Here is a 21,114-nt window from a genome sequence, read left to right on the forward strand (position 1 = left end):
CTGGACACTGTCAAACATGCTGATGAGTTTGGCTTTATCTTCAACAACGTCCAGACTCTGCTAGTCTATAACAACACCAACTTCCTCTACTACCCCAACCCATACTTTGAACCTCTCAGCACCAATGGGGTCCTGGAGCAGAAGCCTGGCTCGCCCATCATTCTCAAGGTATGGGAGCTTACTGAGATTGTAATCAATCAATCAAATGGATGGATAAAGCTCTGTAAAGGACAGCACTTAGATAGCAACCCGGACTAGACCCGGACTAGACCTAGCTTGTAGAAACCAAGAGAGGATTTAGGTGTGTGTCATCATTACTGCACCATAACAACCAATGATTATTTTTGAGGGGCTTCATATTACCTTAGTTGAGCTTTGCTATGTTTCTCCCTCCTTATCCCCCTCCTCTCCCCCCACAGGGCAAAAACCTGGTGCCCCCGGCCTCAGGGGGGGTGAAGCTCAACTACACTGTACTGATTGGGGAGACCCCCTGCTCAGTCACTGTATCTGAGACCCAGCTGCTGTGTGAGCCCCCCAACCTCACGGGCCAGTACAAAGTCATGGTACCTCAATCAGTCTGTCCAAGTACACACAAAACAACACAGAAACACACACTGAAACAGACACTGACAAACACACACACACAGACGCACACCATCTCCTCCTGTCTCTCTTTTCTGTCTCTGTGTGTCAGAGTGTCTGTGATTTATTTTCCAGAACGTTTGACCTGTAAACTCCATTATTTTTGCACTTGTGGTTGTTCATTCAGCTGAGAGAAACAGGTCAAAGACACGGCAGTGTAACTGGGCTCTGGCTGTCAAAAGGTTCTGCAAGAATCCACTGCAATTATTTCTACCAGTCTTCTCACTTATTGAGTTCAAGCCCCCAGAACTTCACTCTTCACTGTCCTCCATGTCGGGGTGTCTGGGTGTCTGGGTGGGTGTGTCTATGCACACTGTGTCTGTGTGCTGTATGGGTTTATTTAACTGAATCGAACTGTGTGTGTGTGTGCCTGTGTGTTTGTTATGTGTGTGTGTGTGTGTGTGTGTTTGCATGTGTGTGTTTAATATACTGTGTGTGTGTGTTTGCATGTGTGTATGTTTAATATACTATGTGTGTGTATGTTTAATATACTGTGTGTGTATGTTTAATATACTGTGTGTGTGCATGTTTAATATACTGTGTGTGTGTGTTTAATATACTGTGTGTGTGTTTAATATACTGTGTGTGTGTGTTTAATATACTGTGTGTGTGTTTAATATACTGTGTGTGTGTTTAATATACTGTGTGTGTGTGTGTTTTAATATACTGTGTATGTTTAATATACTGTGTGTGTATATATCAGGTCCAGGTGGGCGGTCTCCACGTATCTCCAGGGGCGGTCCACATCCTGTCAGACAGCCTGCTCACCCTTCCCGCCATCGTCTCCATCGCCGCCGGCGGAGGCCTTCTCCTTATCATCGTCATCCTCGTCCTCATCGCATACAAACGCAAGTCGCGGGAGAATGACCTCACCCTGAAGCGCCTGCAGATGCAGATGGACAACCTGGAGTCCCGGGTCGCCCTGGAGTGCAAGGAAGGTGAGTAACACTTTATTTAGATAACAAATGAACCACAGACTATTAGTTGGCTATCAGTAACATTGAAATGCATCTAGGGAAACATCCATAGACATTCAGCAAATAAACCACATACTATTAGTTGGCTATCAGTAACATTGAAATGCATCTAGGGAAACATCCATAGACATTCAGCAAATAAACCACATACTATTAGTTGCAACTCTCACAAACTAACCCTGGTCTAGACTGTGTAGTGCTAGGCAAAAACCAAAACCTGGCAGGGGGGGGGGGGGTAACCCAGGCATAGGGTTACGGAAGGTCAGTTCAGGCCAGAGTCGCTAATCATGTACACTAGCCTATATCCTTATCCTCCATCAGCAACAAAGTCATGTCATCACAGGTACAGAAACTGAAATCAGTCTCTCAAAATGTCTGTGAAGAGTTAAGCAATTATGTTTGGTCCTCTTCTGCTCTACATAGCTATTTTGAGACACTTTGATTCCAGTTTCCTTGTAGGGTTTAAGACTGAGCTAGCTAGCTGGGCTCCACTAAGGCATGTTATAATCACATGAAAGACACACATTGATGCTTCTGTGTAATAAGTAAATAACTGGTGGTATGTGTTGTATAATGTAATACAAGTTATTGTGAATCTGGGTTAGTGAGTCAGGATTTGTCTGACAGACACACAGTCTCTGCTGTTTCGTTTACCCTGTTTTTGATGCTGATCGTGGCACACTAAATGGTGCTTGTCTATCGCTAACACACACTGGCTTACACAAACACACACACACACACACTGGCCCACATACACTGGGTCACACACACTGGCTCACACACACACTGGCTCACACACACTGACTTACACACACTGACTTACACACACTGGCTCACACACACTGACTTACACACACTGACTTACACACACTGACTTACACACACTGGCTCACACACACTGACTTACACACACTGATTAAAAACAATGTTCTCCTATGAACTATGTGTGTTTCAGTCTGTGTGTGTGTGTGGCAGTGTCTGTTTCAGAGTTTGTTGTAAAGGCATGGCCTCATTTGAGATTGTTAGGCAGGCCTCGTTAAAGCCTAATAAATCTGTGTTAGTGCTGAGCTCTGCTGCCCTACACGCACACACACACACACACACACACACACCCCTGGTGGGCCATAGTACAGACAGGGCACGCTTCTGTTCACTGCACCAGCTGACCTCTGAACCTTGGGCCCAGAGGAAGAACAGGCAAGTTACTGTATGTATTCCCTCCAGCTAGCCTGAAGACAGCTTTACCACTCAGAATCACAGCACATAGAATAACTCTAACATACAGAATTACAGCATATAGAATAACTCTAACATACAGAATTACAGCACATAGAATAACTCTAACATACAGAATTACAGCATATAGAATAACTCTAACATACAGAATTACAGCACATAGAATAACTCTAACATACAGAATTACAGAATATAGAATAACTCTAACATACAGAATTACAGCATATAGAATAACTCTAACATACAGAATTACAGCATATAGAATAACTCTAACATACAGAATTACAGGACATAGAATAACAACAGCATATAGAATAACTCTAACATACAGAATTACAGCACATAGAATAACTCCAACATACAGAATTACAGCATATAGAATAACTCTAACATACAGAATTACAGCACATAGAATAACAATAGCATATAGAATAACTCTAACATACAGAAATACAGGACATAGAATAACTATAACATACAGAATTACAACATATAGAATAACTCCAAAATACAGAATTACAGCACATAGAATAACAACAGCATATAGAATAACTCTAACATACAGAATTACAGCACATAGAATAACTCCATGTCATCTACAAGACCCTGCTAGGTAAAGTCCCCCCTTATCTCAGCTCGCTGGTCACCATAGCATCTCCCACCTGTAGCACACGCTCCAGCAGGTATATCTCTCTAGTCACCCCCAAAACCAATTCTTTCTTTGGCCGCCTCTCCTTCCAGTTCTCTGCTGCCAATGACTGGAACGAACTACAAAACTCTCTGAAACTGGAAACACTTATCTCCCTCACTAGCTTTAAGCACCAACTGTCAGAGCAGCTCACAGATTACTGCACCTGTACATAGCCCACCTATAATTTAGCCCAAACAACTACCTCTTTCCCAACTGTATTTAATTTTAATTAATTTATTTATTTTGCTCCTTTGCACCCCATTATTTTTTATTTCTACTTTGCACATTCTTCCATTGCAAAACTACCATTCCAGTATTTTACTTGCTATATTGTATTTACTTTGCCATCATGGCCTTTTTTGCCTTTATCTCCCTTCTCACCTCATTTGCTCACATTGTATATAGACTTGTTTATACTGCATTATTGACTGTATGTTTGTTTTTACTCCATGTGTAACTCTGTGTCGTTTTATCTGTCGAACTGCTTTGCTTTATCTTGGCCAGGTCGCAATTGTAAATGAGAACTTGTTCTCAACTTGCCTACCTGGTTAAATAAAGGTAAAATAAATAAAAATAAATTAAAAAACTCTAACATACAGAATTACAGCACATAGAATAACTCTAACATACAGAAATACAGCACATAGAATAACTCTAACATACAGAATTACAGCACATAGAATAACTCTAACATACAGAAATACAGCACATAGAATAACTCTAACATACAGAATGACAAAGATAGGATATATAGAAGACATAGTATACTAGAAGGGTATATCCTCTAAATGTCATTGTCTTGTTTCTCTGGGTTGTGTCAGGGCTGTGGCAGAGTAGAGAGGTTCATAGTGAGGTCTGCTCTATGTCTGTTGTAGGGCCCAGCTGGGGGGTGTGAACAGAGCTGAGCAGCACACAGCTACATGGGGCTTATAGAGCTAAAGCCCTGGACACATACAGACAGACAGACAGATACTCTAAGCAGACACACACACAGGCGAGGAGACACACCGAAGGGTCATGTTTTAAACAGCATCTGTGTTCAGGAAGAGTGTAGTGCACCGAGGGTAGATTTCGTGGGGCAGCTAGGTACCTGGGTTCCCCTCCAGGGGTGTATGTAGGCTGTGCTAGCAGGGGTGCTGGGGAGCAGGCTGTAGGCATGGGGGAGATATGACTGTGATTGGCTGTAGAGAGGCTAAGGGACACCCGCAGGGCAGAGCAAGGCCTAGCAGGATTCAGTCAGGAAGGGACCAATTAACCAGCTCTCACCTGCAGCCCCTAACAGCAGGGAACACACCGGAGCTCAGATACTGTACAGTACAGCCAATTTACTGGCCACCAGAGGGGTGTGTGTGTGTGTGTGTGTGTGTGTGTGTGTGTGTGTGTGTGTGTGTGTGTGGTGTGTGTGTGTGTGTGTGTGTGTGTGTGTGTGTGTGTGTGTGTGTGTGTGAGGGTCACCATAGCTAGTGGGCGTACATACTAATACATGGAGATCTATGGTTTCAATTAAACCAGCAGGTCTGAAATCAGTTGATCCATACTAACAGTGCGGTTCATTTCTCCTCTCTCTACCAACCTCCTCCAGCTTTTGCTGAGCTGCAGACGGACATCAACGAGCTGACCAGTGATCTGGACAGAGCTGGTATCCCCCACCTGGACTACCGGACCTACGCCATGAGAGTCCTTTTCCCTGGCATCGAGGACCACCCTGTTCTCAGAGAACTGGAGGTAGGGAGAGAGAGATGGAGAGAAAAAGTAGACAAAGAAAAGTATGGAGGGGGAATGGGAGAGGGAAAGAGAAATGAGGAAAGGAGAGACAGAGTGAGGAAAAGGAGAGTGAGAGAGAGCTTCCACACCACCCCTGCAGCATGCCCTCCATAAGCACCACAGTGCCAGGGGGAGACTGACACTCGTATGTCGTTCTGCCTCTCTGGCCTCTCTCTCACACACACACACACACACACGCAGGTCCCAGTACAGTATCCCGACGTGCGTCTATTTCACCCACCAGCGCGTCCTTCATCAGGAGTAATGAAGTGGGTAATGTCCTGTTCGCTGGCAGCCCTGGGACCTCCTCTACTTGGGACAGACTGACTGAAACACACTCCACAGAGTCCCTTTAATACTCTGCTATTCTTTATAGGGGAGTACAGGGTGGGTGTGAGTTGCTGGATGAGTTGAGGGTACATGGGTAACAGGACAACGTATGCAGGCTTATTAGGGTCAGCCTGTTGACTGTATGAGGGTGATATGGTGTGATAGTGAGGAGTTGTTCAGGGAGGAATAAAGGCCCAATAGGAACAGCAGAAAGTACTGTATGCTAGCGCCTCACAAAGCCCCTTTATGATCAACTGAGTGTAAGAAAAGCAGTAGTGCAGTTCTGTCTCGTATGGAACAATCTGGGTGTGTATGAAGTTGTTTAAAGTAGAACTCTTAACACAGAAACCATGTGTTTTCATGTGGCATGTTAACCCTTTGTATCCTGTCCTGTATGTCCTAGGTGTCAGGTAACGGCCAGCTGAGCACAGAGAAGGCTCTGAAACTTTTCGCTCAGCTCATCAACAACAAGGTGTTTCTGCTAACCTTCATCAGAACTCTGGAGCTCCAACGCTCCTTCTCCATGCGTGACCGCGGCAACGTGGCGTCTCTTATCATGACTGCGCTGCAGGGCAAACTGGAGTACGCCACCGACGTGCTCAAACACCTGCTCTCTGACCTCATCGACAAGAACCTGGAGAGCAAGAACCACCCCAAGTTGCTGCTGCGCAGGTAAGAGACATACAGTTTCATACACATTTGTACATGTACACACACATACATAAACGTTTACACTTTCACACACACAGATGCATTATGCATGTATGCACAGACACACACATCTATGCACACACATGCAGTATGAGCACATCTGCTGTGGGCAGAATGGAAGGGGAAGTAGAGATAGTGGAGGTGGAAAACAGTGGGAGGATGTTGTTAATAGATAGATGGAGTGTGGATCAGAGAGGTGCATTCTACCACTTGTATTGATTCCATTCATCAAAAGTCGTAATATGTCATATGTAATATGTACTTCATTTACAATGGCAAGATATGAATTTCTAGCAACAAGTACTTGTTTAGTAACCTTTGAATTATCAGCCACGATAGAGTTGTAGTCTTCCCTCTCTCTCTCGCTCTCTCTCTCTCTCTTTCTCTCAGTAGATAATAAACTAAAGTGAAATAAACAATGAAAATGAACAGTAAATATTACAGTAAATGTTCCAAAAGAACAAAGACATTACAAATTTCATATTATTTGCAAATAGTTAAAGTACAAAGGGGAAAATAAATAAACTTAAATATGGGTTGTATTTACAACGGTGTTTGTTCTTCACTGGTTGACCTTTTCTTGTGGCAACAGGTCACAAATGTTGCTGCTGTGATGCACACTGTGGTATTTCACCCAGTAGATATGGGAGTTTATCAAAATTGGGTTTGTTTTTTTAATTCTTTGTGGGTCTGTTTAATCTGAGGGAAATATATGTCTCTAATATGGTCATACATTGGGCAGGAGGTTAGGATGTGCAGCTCAGTTTCCACCTCGTTTTTTGGGCAGTGTGCACATAGCCTGTCTTCTCTCAACAGCAAGGCTATGCTCACTGAGTCAGTTACAGTGGTCTGTCTCTCTCTCTCTCTCCCCCCCCACCCCAATCTCAATCAGTCTGAGAGTACACGACAGTACCACTGTCAGTCTCACTTATCCACTGAGCTCTGGCTCCTCATCAAACATTCAGCAGTAGCTTCTACTTTACTTTTCTCTTTCTGTCTCCTGTCTCCTATCTAGATTGTTTTCGACAGGACTCAGGGCCATGTACTATATCTTTAAATATAGAGTCCTCTTACTCTTTTACTAGAGTAAAGGCTGCCATCTGTATCGTTTTATAGGCGTATGGATGGGTCAGCAGGGGACCAGCAGAACTGTCACAGTCCGCCTTAACCCCATCTCCAGAGAGGAGAGAAGAGATAGGCAACAAGCAGAGGAGAGAAGAGAGAGACAAAATAGAGAGGAGAGGAGAGAAGAGAGAGATAACAAACAGAGAGAGGAGAGAATAGAAGGGACAGAGAGATGAGAGAAGTGAACAGACAGAGAGAGAAGAGAAGAGACAGAGAGAGAAAGAGAGAGAGAAGAGAAGAGACAGAGAGAGAAGAGAAGAGACAGAGAGATGAGAAGTGAATAGAGAGAGAGAGAAGAGAAGATAGAGAGATGAAGAGAGAGAAGAGAAGAGACAGAGAGAGAAGAGAAAGAGAGAGAGAAGAAAACAGACAGAGAGAGAAGAGAAGAGACAGAGAGAGAAGAGAAGAGAAGAGAGAGAGAGAAGAAACAGACAGAGAGAGAAGAGAAGAGACAGAGAGATGAGAAGTGAATAGAGAGAGAGAAGAGAAGATAGAGAGATGAGAGAAGAGAAGAGACAGAGAGAGAAAGAAAGAGAGAGAGAAGAGACAGAGAGAGAAGAGAAGAGAGAGAGAGAAGAAAACAGACAGAGAGAGAAGAGAAGACAGAGAGATGAGAAGTGAATAGAGAGAGAGAAGAGAAGATAGAGAGATGAGAGAAGAGAAGAGACAGAGAGAGAGAAGAGAAGAGAGAGAGAAGAGAGAGAAGAGAAGAAAACAGACAGAGAGGAGAAGAAGAGACAGAGAGAGAAGAGAAGAGAGAGAGAGAAGAGAGAGAGAGAAGAGAAGAGACCGAGAGAGACGAAAGAGAAGAGATGGAGAGATTGAGAAGTGAAGAGAGAGAAGATAGAGAGATGGAGAGAAGAGAAGAAAAGAGACAGAGAGAGAAGAGAAGAGACAGAGAGATGAGAAGTGAATATAGAGAGAGAAGAGAAGATAGAGAGATGAGAGAAGAGAAGAGACAGAGAGAGAAGAGAAGAGACAGAGAGAGAGAAGAGAGAAGTAAACAGAGAGAGAAGAGAAGAGACAGAGAGAGAAGAGAAGAGACAGAGAGAGAGAGAGAGAGAGAGAGAGAGAAGGAGAAGAGAGAAGTAAACAGAGAGAGAAGAGAAGAGAAGAGAAGAGAAGAGAAGAGAAGAGAAGAGAAGAGACGACAAACAGAGAGAGGAGAGAAGTAAACAGAGAGAGAAGAGAAGAGAAGAGAAGAGAAGAGAGAGACGACAGACAGAGAGAGGAGAGAAGAGGAGAGGAGAGGCAAATGCCAGCCGCCAGCCCGACACACTCCTAGCTGCCCCGTGGTTTCCTTTATCTCCCGTCATTAGGAACACAATGGTTTAAGTCCTGCTGGTCTGGCCTTCAGGCCTGAATATTCCTTTAGTTTTTTTTAACATTACCTTCCATTTCTTCAAAAGAATTTAAAGGATTACCAATTTGAAACACTGTTTCTTTTCTCTTGACGTTTTTCTTGTGGCTCATTGTGGCAAAGGTCCTGTTGGCTGACACAGAGAGGAGCGAGCTGAGTCATAAGCAAAAGAATATCCTCATAGTGACTGAAATTGAACATATGTGTAACCCACAGTAATGTGTTGTTGTCATTAATGGGGATGGTTGAGCAATAGGACAGCTCTCTTCTGCTCTGATGGCAGCTCATCAATTAGCAGTTGATAACAGGATGGCTGAACCTGTTATTATGTTTAGGCCTGAACCATCTCTACCTATTATTAATGAATTAGTCCATCTCTGCCTTCCATCGCTTCCTCTACTGATGTAGTCTGTGACTGTGTGCCAAAGATCACCCGTTTCCTGATATACATAGGGTGCAATTTAGGACACACCTGTAGAGATACATCTACACTTCCCTTCCCTGAAACCCATCAGGAGCCTCTACGCTACTTTACATTTCAGTCATACACTTCCCTATGGCCCACGTAGAGACTTTAGCAGCTACTATCTCTCCCACTGTGACAGTCCAGTCATCCATCCCATTCAGCCTACACATATAGGGTGCACCCCAAATGGTACCCTATTTCCTACATAGTGCACTACGTTTGGCCAGAGCCCTAGCGAAGTGTAGATAAAATGTTTTATCTCTATATGTGTGTCCTAAATGTCACCCTATTTCCTATATAGTGTGTGGCTTTTGACCAGGGCCCATAGGGGTCTGGTCAAATGTTGTGCACTTTGTAGGGAATAGGGTGCCATTTGGGACTTATGCTATATGGAGGCCCAGTATCTGAGGCAGCAGGAGGAGCAGTAGTTCTGTAGTAGTGTGTGACCATGTAGTTATTACTGACCGCCACGGCCCCGGACCTGGTTAACACGGTCAGAGAACGCCACCACACATGGGTTATTTATGTAACCTTTATTTAACTAGGCAGTTCAGAACACATTCCTATTTACAATGACGGCCTACCTGCGGGGACGGGGAATTTAAAACAATAACATATGAATATAGGACAAAACATATATCACGACAAAACACAACACTACATAAAGAGAGACCTAAGATAACAACATAGTAGCACCACAACATAACAACAACATGGTAGCAACACAACATGGTAGCAGAACAATATGGTAGCAGCACAACATAACAACAACATGGTAGCAGCACAACATGGTAGCAGCACAACATGGTAGCAGCACAACATGGTAGCAACACAACATAACAACAACATGGTAGCAGCACAACATGGTAGAAACACAACATGGTAGCAGCACAACATGGTAGAAACACAACATGGTAGCAACACAACATGGTAGAAACACAACATGGTAGCAGCACAACATGGTAGAAACACAACATGGTAGGAACACAACATGGTAGGAACACAACATGATAGAAACACAACATGGTAGAAGCACAACATGGTAGCAGGACAACATGGTAGAAACACAACATGGTAGCAGCACAACATGGTAGAAACACAACATGGTAGCAGGACAACATGGTAGAAACACAACATGGTAGCAGCACAACATGGTAGAAACAGCACATGGTAGAAACACAACATGGTAGAAACACAACATGGTAGAAACACAACATGGTAGGAACACAACATGATAGAAACACAACATGGTAGCAGCACAACATGGTAGCAGCACAACATAACAACAACATGGTAGCAGCACAACATGGTAGCAGCACAACATGGTAGCAGCACAACATGGTAGAAACACAACATGGTAGCAACACAACATGGTAGAAACACAACATGGTAGCAGCACAACATGGTAGAAACACAACATGGTAGGAACACAACATGGTAGAAACACAACATGGTAGAAACACAACATAACAACAACATGGTAGCAACACAACATAACAACAGCATGGTAGCAACACAACATGGTAGAAACACAACATGGTAGCAAAACACAACATGGTAGAAGCACAACATGGTAGAAACACAACATGGTAGCAACACAACATAACAACAACATGGTAGCAACACAACATGGTAGAAACACAACATGGTAGCAGCACAACATGGTAGAACCACAACATGGTAGCAGCACAACATGGTAGAAACACAACATGGTAGCAGCACAACATAACAACAACATGGTAGCAACACAACATGGTAGCAGAACAACATGGTACCAGCACAACATAACAACAACATGGTAGCAGCACAACATGGTAGCAGCACAACATGGTAGCAGCACAACATGGTAGCAACACAACATAACAACAACATGGTAGCAGCACAACATGGTAGAAACACAACATGGTAGCAGCACAACATGGTAGAAGCACAACATGGTAGCAGGACAACATGGTAGAAACACAACATGGTAGCAGCACAACATGGTAGAAACACAACATGGTAGCAGGACAACATGGTAGAAACACAACATGGTAGCAGCACAACATGGTAGAAACAGCACATGGTAGAAACACAACATGGTAGAAACACAACATGGTAGAAACACAACATGGTAGGAACACAACATGATAGAAACACAACATGGTAGCAGCACAACATAACAACAACATGGTAGCAGCACAACATGGTAGCAGCACAACATGGTAGCAGCACAACATGGTAGAAACACAACATGGTAGCAGCACAACATGGTAGAAACACAACATGGTAGCAGCACAACATGGTAGAAACACAACATGGTAGGAATACAACATGGTAGAAACACAACATGGTAGAAACACAACATGGTAGAAACACAACATAACAACAACATGGTAGCAACACAACATAACAACAGCATGGTAGCAACACAACATGGTAGAAACACAACATGGTAGCAAAACACAACATGGTAGAAACACAACATGGTAGAAACACAACATGGTAGCAACACAACATAACAACAACATGGTAGCAACACAACATGGTAGAAACACAACATGGTAGAACCACAACATGGTAGCAGAACAACATGGTAGAAACACAACATGGTAGCAGAACAACATGGTAGAAGCACAACATGGTAGAAACACAACATGGTAGAAACACAACATGGTAGGAACACAACATGATAGAAACACAACATGGTAGCAGCACAACATGGTAGCAGCACAACATAACAACAACATGGTAGCAGCACAACATGGTAGCAACACAACATGGTAGCAACACAACATGGTAGAAACACAACATGGTAGCAATACAACATGGTAGGAACACAACATGGTAGCAACACAACATGGTAGAAACACAACATGGTAGCAATACAACATGGTAGGAACACAACATGGTAGCAACACAACATGGTAGCAACACAACATAACAACAACATGGTAGAAACACAACATGGGACAAACATTATTGGGCACAGACAACAGCACAACGGGCAAGAAGTAGATAACAATACATCACACAAACAGCCACAACTGTCAGTAAGAGAGTCCATGATTGAGTCTTTGAATTAATAGATTGAGATAAAACTGCCCAGTTTGAGTGTTCCGTTGCAGTTCGTTCCAGTCGCTAGCTGCAGTGCACTGAAAAGAGGAGCGACCCAGGGATGTATGTGCTTTGGGGACCTTTAACAGAATGTGACTGGCAGAACGGGTGTTGTATATGGAAGATGAGGGCTGCAGTAGATATCTCAGATAGGGGGGACTGAGGCCTAAGAAGGTTTTATAAATAAGCATCAACAAGTTTTGCAACAGGTATACAGAGATGACCAGTTTACAGAGGAGTATAGAGTGCAGTGATGTGCAGTGATGTGTCCTATAAGGAGCATTGGTGGCAAATCTGATGGCCGAATGGTAAAGAACATCTAGCTGCTCGAGAGCACCCATACCTGCTGATCTATAAATGATGTCTCTGTAATCTAGCATGGGTAGGAAGGCCATCTGAATCAGGGTTAGTTTGGAAGCTTAGGTGAAAGAGGAGCATTTACTATAGAGGAAACTAAGTCTAGATTTAACTTTAGCCTTCAGCTTTGATATGTGCTGAGAGAAGGACAGTGTACTGTCTAGCCATACTCCCAAGTAGTTGTATGAGGTGACTACCTCAAGCCCTCAACCCTCATAGGTAGTAATCACACCTGTGGGAAGAGGAGCATTCTTCTTAGCAAACCACATGACCTTTGTTTTGAAGGTGTTCAGAACAAGGTTAATGGTAGAAATAGCTTGTTGGACACTAAGAAAGCTTTGTTGGAGAGCATTTAACACAACATTCAGGGAGGGGCCAGCTGAGTGTAAGACTGTATCATCTGGATTTAAATGGATGAGAGAGCTTCCTACTGCCTGAGCTATGTTGTTGATGTAAATTTAGAAGAGCATGGGGCCTAGGATCGAGCCTTGGAGTACTCCCTTGGTGACAGGCAGTGGCTGCGACAGCAGATTTTCTGACTTTATACACTGCACTCTTTGAGAGAGGTAGTTAGCAAACCAGACCAAAGACCCCTCAGGGACACAAGAATGGAATGGTCTACCGTATCAAAAGCTTTGGCCAAGTCAATAAAAATAGCAGCACAATATTGCTTAGAATCAAGGGCAATGGTGACATCACTGAGGACCTTTAAGGTGGCAGTGACACATCCATAACCTGAGCGGAAACCAGATTGCATACCAGAGAGAATACTATAGACATCAAGAAAGCCAGTCAGTCGATTATTGACAAGTATTTCCAACACTTTTGAGAAACAGGGCAAAATATAAACAGGCCTATAACAGTTAGGATCAGCTTGATCTCCCCCTTTAAATAAAGTACATACAGGAAGTTACCTAGGGCACTTAACCTCCGAGTTCCTGGACCTTCAGCTTTCTGGTGCTGTCTTATCCATATTGCATCTTACAGAGGTATACCATGGTGGGTTGAGAGTGCACTGGGTGACAAGGCCCGCTCTTAATGAATGGCTCTATCTGCTGCCCACGCATCCACACACACACGCACGCACGCACACACACACGCACACACACACGCACACACACACACACACGCGCACACACACACACACACACACACACACACACACACACACACACACACACACACACACACACACACACACACACACACACACACACACACAGGGCTTTCCTGCCCATTCCGCTGTAGCAGAATGCATTTCTGTAGTACTCACAGTAGCACGTCCATAACATACATAACACGGACCTGTAGATATATATGGTTGACCTCTGAAAGAATAACCCTTACAACAGGGACTTAAACATGTAAATATAGCTGTCTCGATCTTATAGTGGCTTTCAGTCCTGAAATCCTGTATGTGAAATATATTTAAAGATATATGTAAGCCAAATGTCTTCTTCTCTGCATGGCTCTGTCCATATAGTTTAGCAGGGTATACAGGGTATGTAGTATTGAGGTACTTGACACTGGAAAACATAAACATATAGTACACATATGCATATTAGTGCTCGGAATTTCCAGGGCCTTCACGATACGATACTATCACGATACGATACTATCACGATACTTAGGGCTGAGGGGGCTGGGGGCTGGGGACGAGGAGGGTTAAGGGGGCTGGGGGCCCGGGAACGAGGAGGGTTAAGGGGGCTGGGGGATGGGGACGAGGAGGGTTAAGGGGGCTGGGGGCCCGGGAACGAGCAGGGCTGAGGCGGCTTGGGGCCCGGGAACGAGCTGCGCTGAAGGGGCTGGGGGCCCGGAGGATGAGCAGCTCTGAAGGGGCTGGGGGCCCGGGGATGAGCAGCACTGAAGGGGCTGGGGGCCCGGGGATGAGCAGCGCTGAAGGGGCTGGGGGCCCGGGGATGAGCAGCACTGAAGGGGCTGGGGGCCCGGGGATGAGCAGCGCTGAAGGGGCTGGGGGCCCGGAGGATGAGCAGCGCTGAAGGGGCTGGGGGCCCGGAGGATGAGCAGCGCTGAAGGGGCTGGGGGCCCGGGGATGAGCAACGCTGAAGGGGCTGGGGGCCCGGAGGATGAGCAGCGCTGAAGGGGCTGGGGGCCCGGGGATGAGCAGCGCTGAAGGGGCTGGGGGCCCGGGGATGAGCAGCGCTGAAGGGGCTGGGGGCCCGGGGATGAGCAGCGCTGAAGGGGCTGGGAGCCCGGGGATGAGCAGCGCTGAAGGGGCTGGGGGCCCGGAGGATGAGGAGGACTGAGGGGACTTCTCTTTCTGACAGAGCAGTTGTAGGATCTCATGGGGCTTCTCCATTACTGACTGGGACCTTCATTATTGAGGCTGTCTCAAGCAGAGAGCTCCATTGAGAAGAAGAACTGCCACGCTAGCTAGTGCCCCATCACACCACAGAGAGTGGGTGAGGGAGAGGATAGGGAGAGGGGGAGAGAGGGAGTAGAAGGGAGAGAGGGAGGGAGGACAGAGAGGAGGATGGAGAAGAGAGTTGAACTCGGACGGAGAGCCTTGACTTTATGTCTACTGTGATCTACTGTGATCTACTGGGATCTACTGGGATCTACTGGGATCTTGTATGCAGTGGCGGATTTAGGCATAGGCGACATGGGCAGCCACCCAGGGCAGCATCTTGCTAGGAGGCTGCATGGGGCGCCTGCGCAAATCAAAATGGTGACATTTGCGTGATCGGTTTTCTATCGCTCATTTACACGTCACGTCAATGATATCATGTCACCATGTTGGACTGTGGGTCAATTAACCTGGTTGGAGTGGGCGTCCTGATTCTAGTTTGTGAGCTAGGCAGGCTGCTGCCTGGGAAGGTCTCCCACTCAGAGGTACGAGATGGGGAGGGGCGGGGGTAGGTTGACCTCAGGTCTCCCACTCAGAGGTACGAGATGGGGAGGGGGCGGGGGTAGGTTGACCTCAGGTCTCCCACTCAGAGGTACGAGATGGGGAGGGGGCGGGGGTAGGTTGACCTCAGGTCTCCCACTCAGAGGTACGAGATGGGGAGGGGGCGGGGGTAGGTTGACCTCAGGTCTCCCACTCAGAGGTACGAGATGGGGAGGGGGCGGGGGTAAGTTGCCCGAGATAGAGGGTGCGGGGAATCTATCAAATAGCACACCTCTAACTTTATTCAGTACTAATGCAATTAGTTGTGCAATTTAGTTTGTGTTTCTTGTTTGAAGTGCAATAGTGTAATAATCAGGTTCTCTTCTTTATGAGTGTGTTATTCTATTTGTGTTATATAGGATTTGTGCAATTTAGTTTTATTTGTGTTATTTGTTTTTTGTTAGCAATAGGGTAATAGTGTAATAATTAGATTCCCTTTTTATTTGTATTTATATACTACAATTTGTAGTAGTATATAAAATGAATGGTGCTTTTTTGTGTTGGGTGGGGCGGCTGAAGGGGGGGTTTGCCCAGGGAGCCATACAAGCTAGAACCGCCACTGCTTGTATGAAAAGCGTTTCTGGGTTAACAAGGTGCATTAGACATGCAGCACGCATGCTCACGCCGTAATTAACATTTAGTCTGCTCTCTGTGTCTCTCACAACTCTCTCTCTTTCATCACACGTCTGCTTTAAGACCAGCTTCACATCAAAAGGTTCATCATTTACTTACTGATGGTATTTCACTACTTTATCTATTCTTTGTAGATGTATAAATGATTATATGCACACTGTTCAAACAAAGGTTAGCTAACCTTATACTTGACCTGTAACGACAATTTATAATCCTATAATACCATGTATTGAGTTTAAGAATGGGCTACTGAATCCTTCTAGAAATGTCTCTCAGGGAAAGAAAGAGCAGGAGCAGAATCTCATTGAGGGAAACTGCATAATACCCCTGAGGGCAGCGTGAGCTGGGTGGAAAAACAAACCATGTTGTATATTATGGGAAAAGTTAACAGAATGGCACACACACACACGCACACACACACGCACACACACACGTACACACGCACACGCACACACGCACACACACGCACACACACGCACACACACACACACACACACACACACACACACACACACACACGCGCGCACACGCACGCGCACACACACACGCACACACACGGACACACGCACACGTGCACGCACACACACAGTCAGACATTGACTCCTGTCTTGGGCTATATTATGAGTATAATGAGGGCTGCCCGAGGCATTGCAGTTTATATATTATTAGAATTTCCCAGCAGTTCAGACTAGAATCTATATTTCAGTCAGTAACCTCTACAACATCCTATTAGATCATATAGCCTGTATAGAACATACACTGAGTATACAAAACATTAGGAACACTGCTCTTTCCATGACATCGACCGACCAGGTGAATCCAGGTGAAAGTTATGAAACCTTATTGATGAAGGGAAGGAGACAGGTTAAAGTTAAATGTGTTAAGATTTTTAAGAGGGTGAATGGGCAAGACAAAACATGTAAGTGCCTTTGAACGGGGTATGGTAGTAAGTGCCAGGTGCACCGGTTTGTTTCAAGAACTGCAACGCTGCTGGGTTTTTCACACTCAACAGTTTCCCATGTGTATCAAAAATGGTCCACCACCCAAAGGACATCCAGCCAACATGACACAAATGTGGGAAGCATTGGAGACAACATGGTCCCACATCCCTGTGGAACGCTTTCGACACCTTGTAGAGTCCATGCCCTGACGAATTGAGGCTATTCTGAGGGCAAAAGGGGGGTGCAACTCAATATTAGGAAGGTTTTCTTAATGTTTTATACACTCAGAAAGTATTCATGCCCCTTGACTTATCCACATTTGTGTGTTACAACCTGAATTCAAAATGGATTCAATATTTTTTTCCTCACCCAACTTCACACAATACCCCATAATGACAAAGTGAAAACATGTTTTTAGAAATTGTTGCACATATTTTTAGCATGAAATACAGAATTATCGAATTTACATAAGTATTCACGCCCTTGAGTCAATAGTTCGTAGAAGCACCTTTGGCAGTGATTGCAGCTGTGAGTCTTTCTGGGTAAGTCTAAGAGCTTTACACACCTGGATGGTACAATATTTGCACATTATTATTTTTAAAATTCTTCAAGCCATTTTCAAGTCTTGCCATATATGTTCATGCCGATTTAAGTCAAAACAGTAACAAGGCCACTCAGGAACATTCAATGTTGTCTTGGTCAGCAACTCCAGTGTGTATTAGGCCTTGTGTTTTAGGTTATTGTCCTGCTGAAAGGGGAATCTGTCTCCCAGTGTCTGTTGGAAAGCAGCCTGAACCAGGTTTTCCTCTAGGATTTTGCCTGTGCTTAGCTCTATTCCATTTCTTTTTATTTTAAAAACTCCCTAGTCCTTGCCGATGACAAGCATACCCATAATAACATGAGCCACCACCATGCTTGAAAATATGACGAGTGGTACTCAGTGATATGTTGTTTGGATTTGTCCCAAACGTTTCACTTTCTATTCAGGAGAAAATTTGGACATAATTTCTGTGCCACATTTTTTGCAGTTTTACTTTAGTGCCTTATTGCAAACAGGATGCATATTTTTGAATATTTTCCTTCTTTTCAATCTGTCATTTAGGTTAGTATTGTGGAGTAACTACAATGTTGTTGATCCATCCTCAGCTTTCTCCTATCACAGCCATTAAACTCTGTAACTGGTGAAATCTGAGCAGTTTCCTTCCTCTCCGGTAACTGAGTTAGGAAGGATGCCTGTATCTTTGTAGTGACTAGGTGTATTGATATTCAATGTCTACTTTATCATTGTTTTACCCATCAACCAATAGGTACCTTTCTTTGCAAGGCATTGGAAAACCACCCTGGTCATTTCTATTTTTCCTTTATTTAACTAGGCAAGTCAGTTAAGAACAAATTCTTATTTTCGATGATGGCCTAGGAACGGTCATGTTCAGGGGCAGAACGATAGATTTTTACCTTGTCAGCTCAGGGATTCGATCTTGCAACCTTTCGGTTACTTGTCTAACGATCTAAACCCTTGAAATTCACTGGCCAACTGAGAGACCTTACAGATAATTGTATGTGTCGGGTACAGTGATTAGGTAGTTATTCCAAATTCATGTTAAACACTATTATTGCACACAGTGAGTCCATGTAACCTATTATGTGACTTGTTAAGCACATTTGTACTCCTGAACTTATTTAGGCTTGCCACATCTAAGAGGCTGGTTGAATACTTATTGACTCAAGACATTTCAGCTTTTCACTTTGTATTAATTTGTAAAAATGTCTAAAGACATTTATTTTATTCCACTTTGACATTATGGGCTATTGTGTGTAGGCCAGTGGCACAACATATCGATTGAATACATTTTAAATTCAGGCTGTAAAAACAAAATGTGGAATAAGTCAAGGGAGTTTTTCCTAGCCACCGTGCTTCTACATTTGCATTGCTTGCTCTTTGGGGTTTTAGGCTGGATTTCTGTATAGGACTTTGTGACATCTGCTGATGTAAACATTTGATTGAGTGTGAATACATTTTGAAAGCACTGAATTGTGCTGGAAAAATGTATGTTTGTGCTTTTCTAATCACTGATTTCTGTGTTCATGCAAGTGACTGATTGAACATGCCTGGAAAGAAATCTCACTATCAGTATCTGCAATTTAGCAGTACGCCCAGACCCTTGTTTTGAGAACGAAAGATATCTCAGTTTCAATGTCTCAGCTTAGAGAGGAGAAGCCTCGTGAGGTATGTCACACATGACCCAGTATTGGTCGGTCACATGAATGAAGTCAACGTTAATGATGAATGAATTATGAATGATGAATAAGCTAAATCATGAAACATAACTTGTCTGTATATAAGAGATCTAACGGGACTGCCCTGATAGAGCTCCTGATCAAAGTGTACTTGGTGCATTGAGTTGGTTAGAACCTCTCCAGCACGCTGATAATAAACAATGATTCATTTAAGATTGACTTTGAGTGTCCAAGTGTAGAATTTCAATGACTGTATATTATGGGGAATGTCAACAGAATGGCACAGAGTGTACACACACACACACCTGTCTTAGGTTATATTATTAGTATAATGGGGGAGGCTTTGTGCTCTCCTGGCTGCCAGAACACTTTATATACTATTATATTTTCACAGCAGTTCAGTCTACATTCTAAATTCCAGTCATTAACATCATATTAGAACATGTAACCTGTATAGAACAGGCTTCTGATGTGACTAATCCAAATTAGAGAGAGAAAAGGTTCCATGTACGGCCCAGAGATACAGGCAATGGTACATCAACAAGCCATGGTCATGGCTTTATGTATGAACTATATTCATACTTCCCATGTTGTTTTGAGGATCTTTTTAGATTCTGGGAGTATGCTCTCCACATTAATAGTCTAGAAGTGATGTTCCCCTCCCTTAGTTGAAGTGTAGTCTGTCTACTCGTGAGAGTCTACAGCACAAACATTAGATGGTTTTTCTCCTAAAAGCTTTCTGGGCATGGTATCTACGTTTTGACAATCTGTCGACTTTAGACTACTTACCTTCCCATTTTAATTAGTTTATCTGCTTTTAAACCTTTTAGTCAGACAATTGTTTGGTTGTAAGTTTGTTTTATATCGCGCTCTTTCTCTGTTTGTTTCTCTCTAATTCTCTCCATCTCTTTACCTAGCTTTAACCCTTTCTTTCTTTTTTCTCTAGAGATAATCCTTCTGTACTCTATAATGATCCTTACCTGGATATGTTGCATTGATCTCTCACTCCGTCCTCGGTCCCACTCTCTTATAGCTTCCTGTTTTCTATCTCTCACTCCGTCCTCAGTCCCACTCTTTTATAGCTTCTCGTTTTCTATCTCTCACTCCGTCCTCGGTCCCACTCTCTTATAGCTTCCTGTTTTCTATCTCTCACTCCGTCCTCAGTCCCACTCTCTTATAGCTTCCTGTTTTCTATCTCTCACTCCGTCCTCAATCCCACTCTCTTATAGCTTCCTGTTTTCTATCTCTCACTCCGTCCTCTGTCCCACTCTCTTATAGCTTCCTGTTTTCTATCTCTCACTCCATCCTCAGTCCCACTTTCTTATAGCTTCCTGTTTTCTATCTCTCACTCTGTCCTCAGTCCCACTCTCTTATAGCTTCCTGTTTCCTATCTCTCACTCTGTCCTCAGTCCCACTTTCTTATAGCTTCCTGTTTTCTATCTCTCACTCCGTCCTCAGTCCCACTCTCTTATAGCTTCCTGTTTCCTATCTCTCACTCCGTCCTCGGTCCCACTCTCTTATAGCTTCCTGTTTTCTATCTCTCACTCCATCCTCAGTCCCACTTTCTTATAGCTTCCTGTTTTCTATCTCTCACTCCGTCCTCAGTCCCACTCTCTTATAGCTTTCTGTTTCCTATCTC

General features: G+C 44.0%; 1 protein-coding gene across 1 annotated transcript in view; it reads left to right on the forward strand.

Annotated features, from left to right (window-relative positions):
* LOC109907047 (plexin-A2-like) overlaps positions 1-21,114 on the forward strand; it is a 414,465-nt gene that overhangs the window by 334,267 nt on the left and 59,084 nt on the right. Inside the window, 5 exon segments of the mRNA XM_031793327.1 lie at positions 1-168; positions 420-563; positions 1,346-1,580; positions 5,129-5,271; positions 6,044-6,312. Coding sequence (XP_031649187.1) covers positions 1-168; positions 420-563; positions 1,346-1,580; positions 5,129-5,271; positions 6,044-6,312 — 959 coding nt within the window.

The sequence above is a fragment of the Oncorhynchus kisutch genome, linkage group LG17, assembly GCF_002021735.2.
Source record: "Oncorhynchus kisutch isolate 150728-3 linkage group LG17, Okis_V2, whole genome shotgun sequence".
Lineage (NCBI taxonomy): Eukaryota > Metazoa > Chordata > Actinopteri > Salmoniformes > Salmonidae > Oncorhynchus > Oncorhynchus kisutch.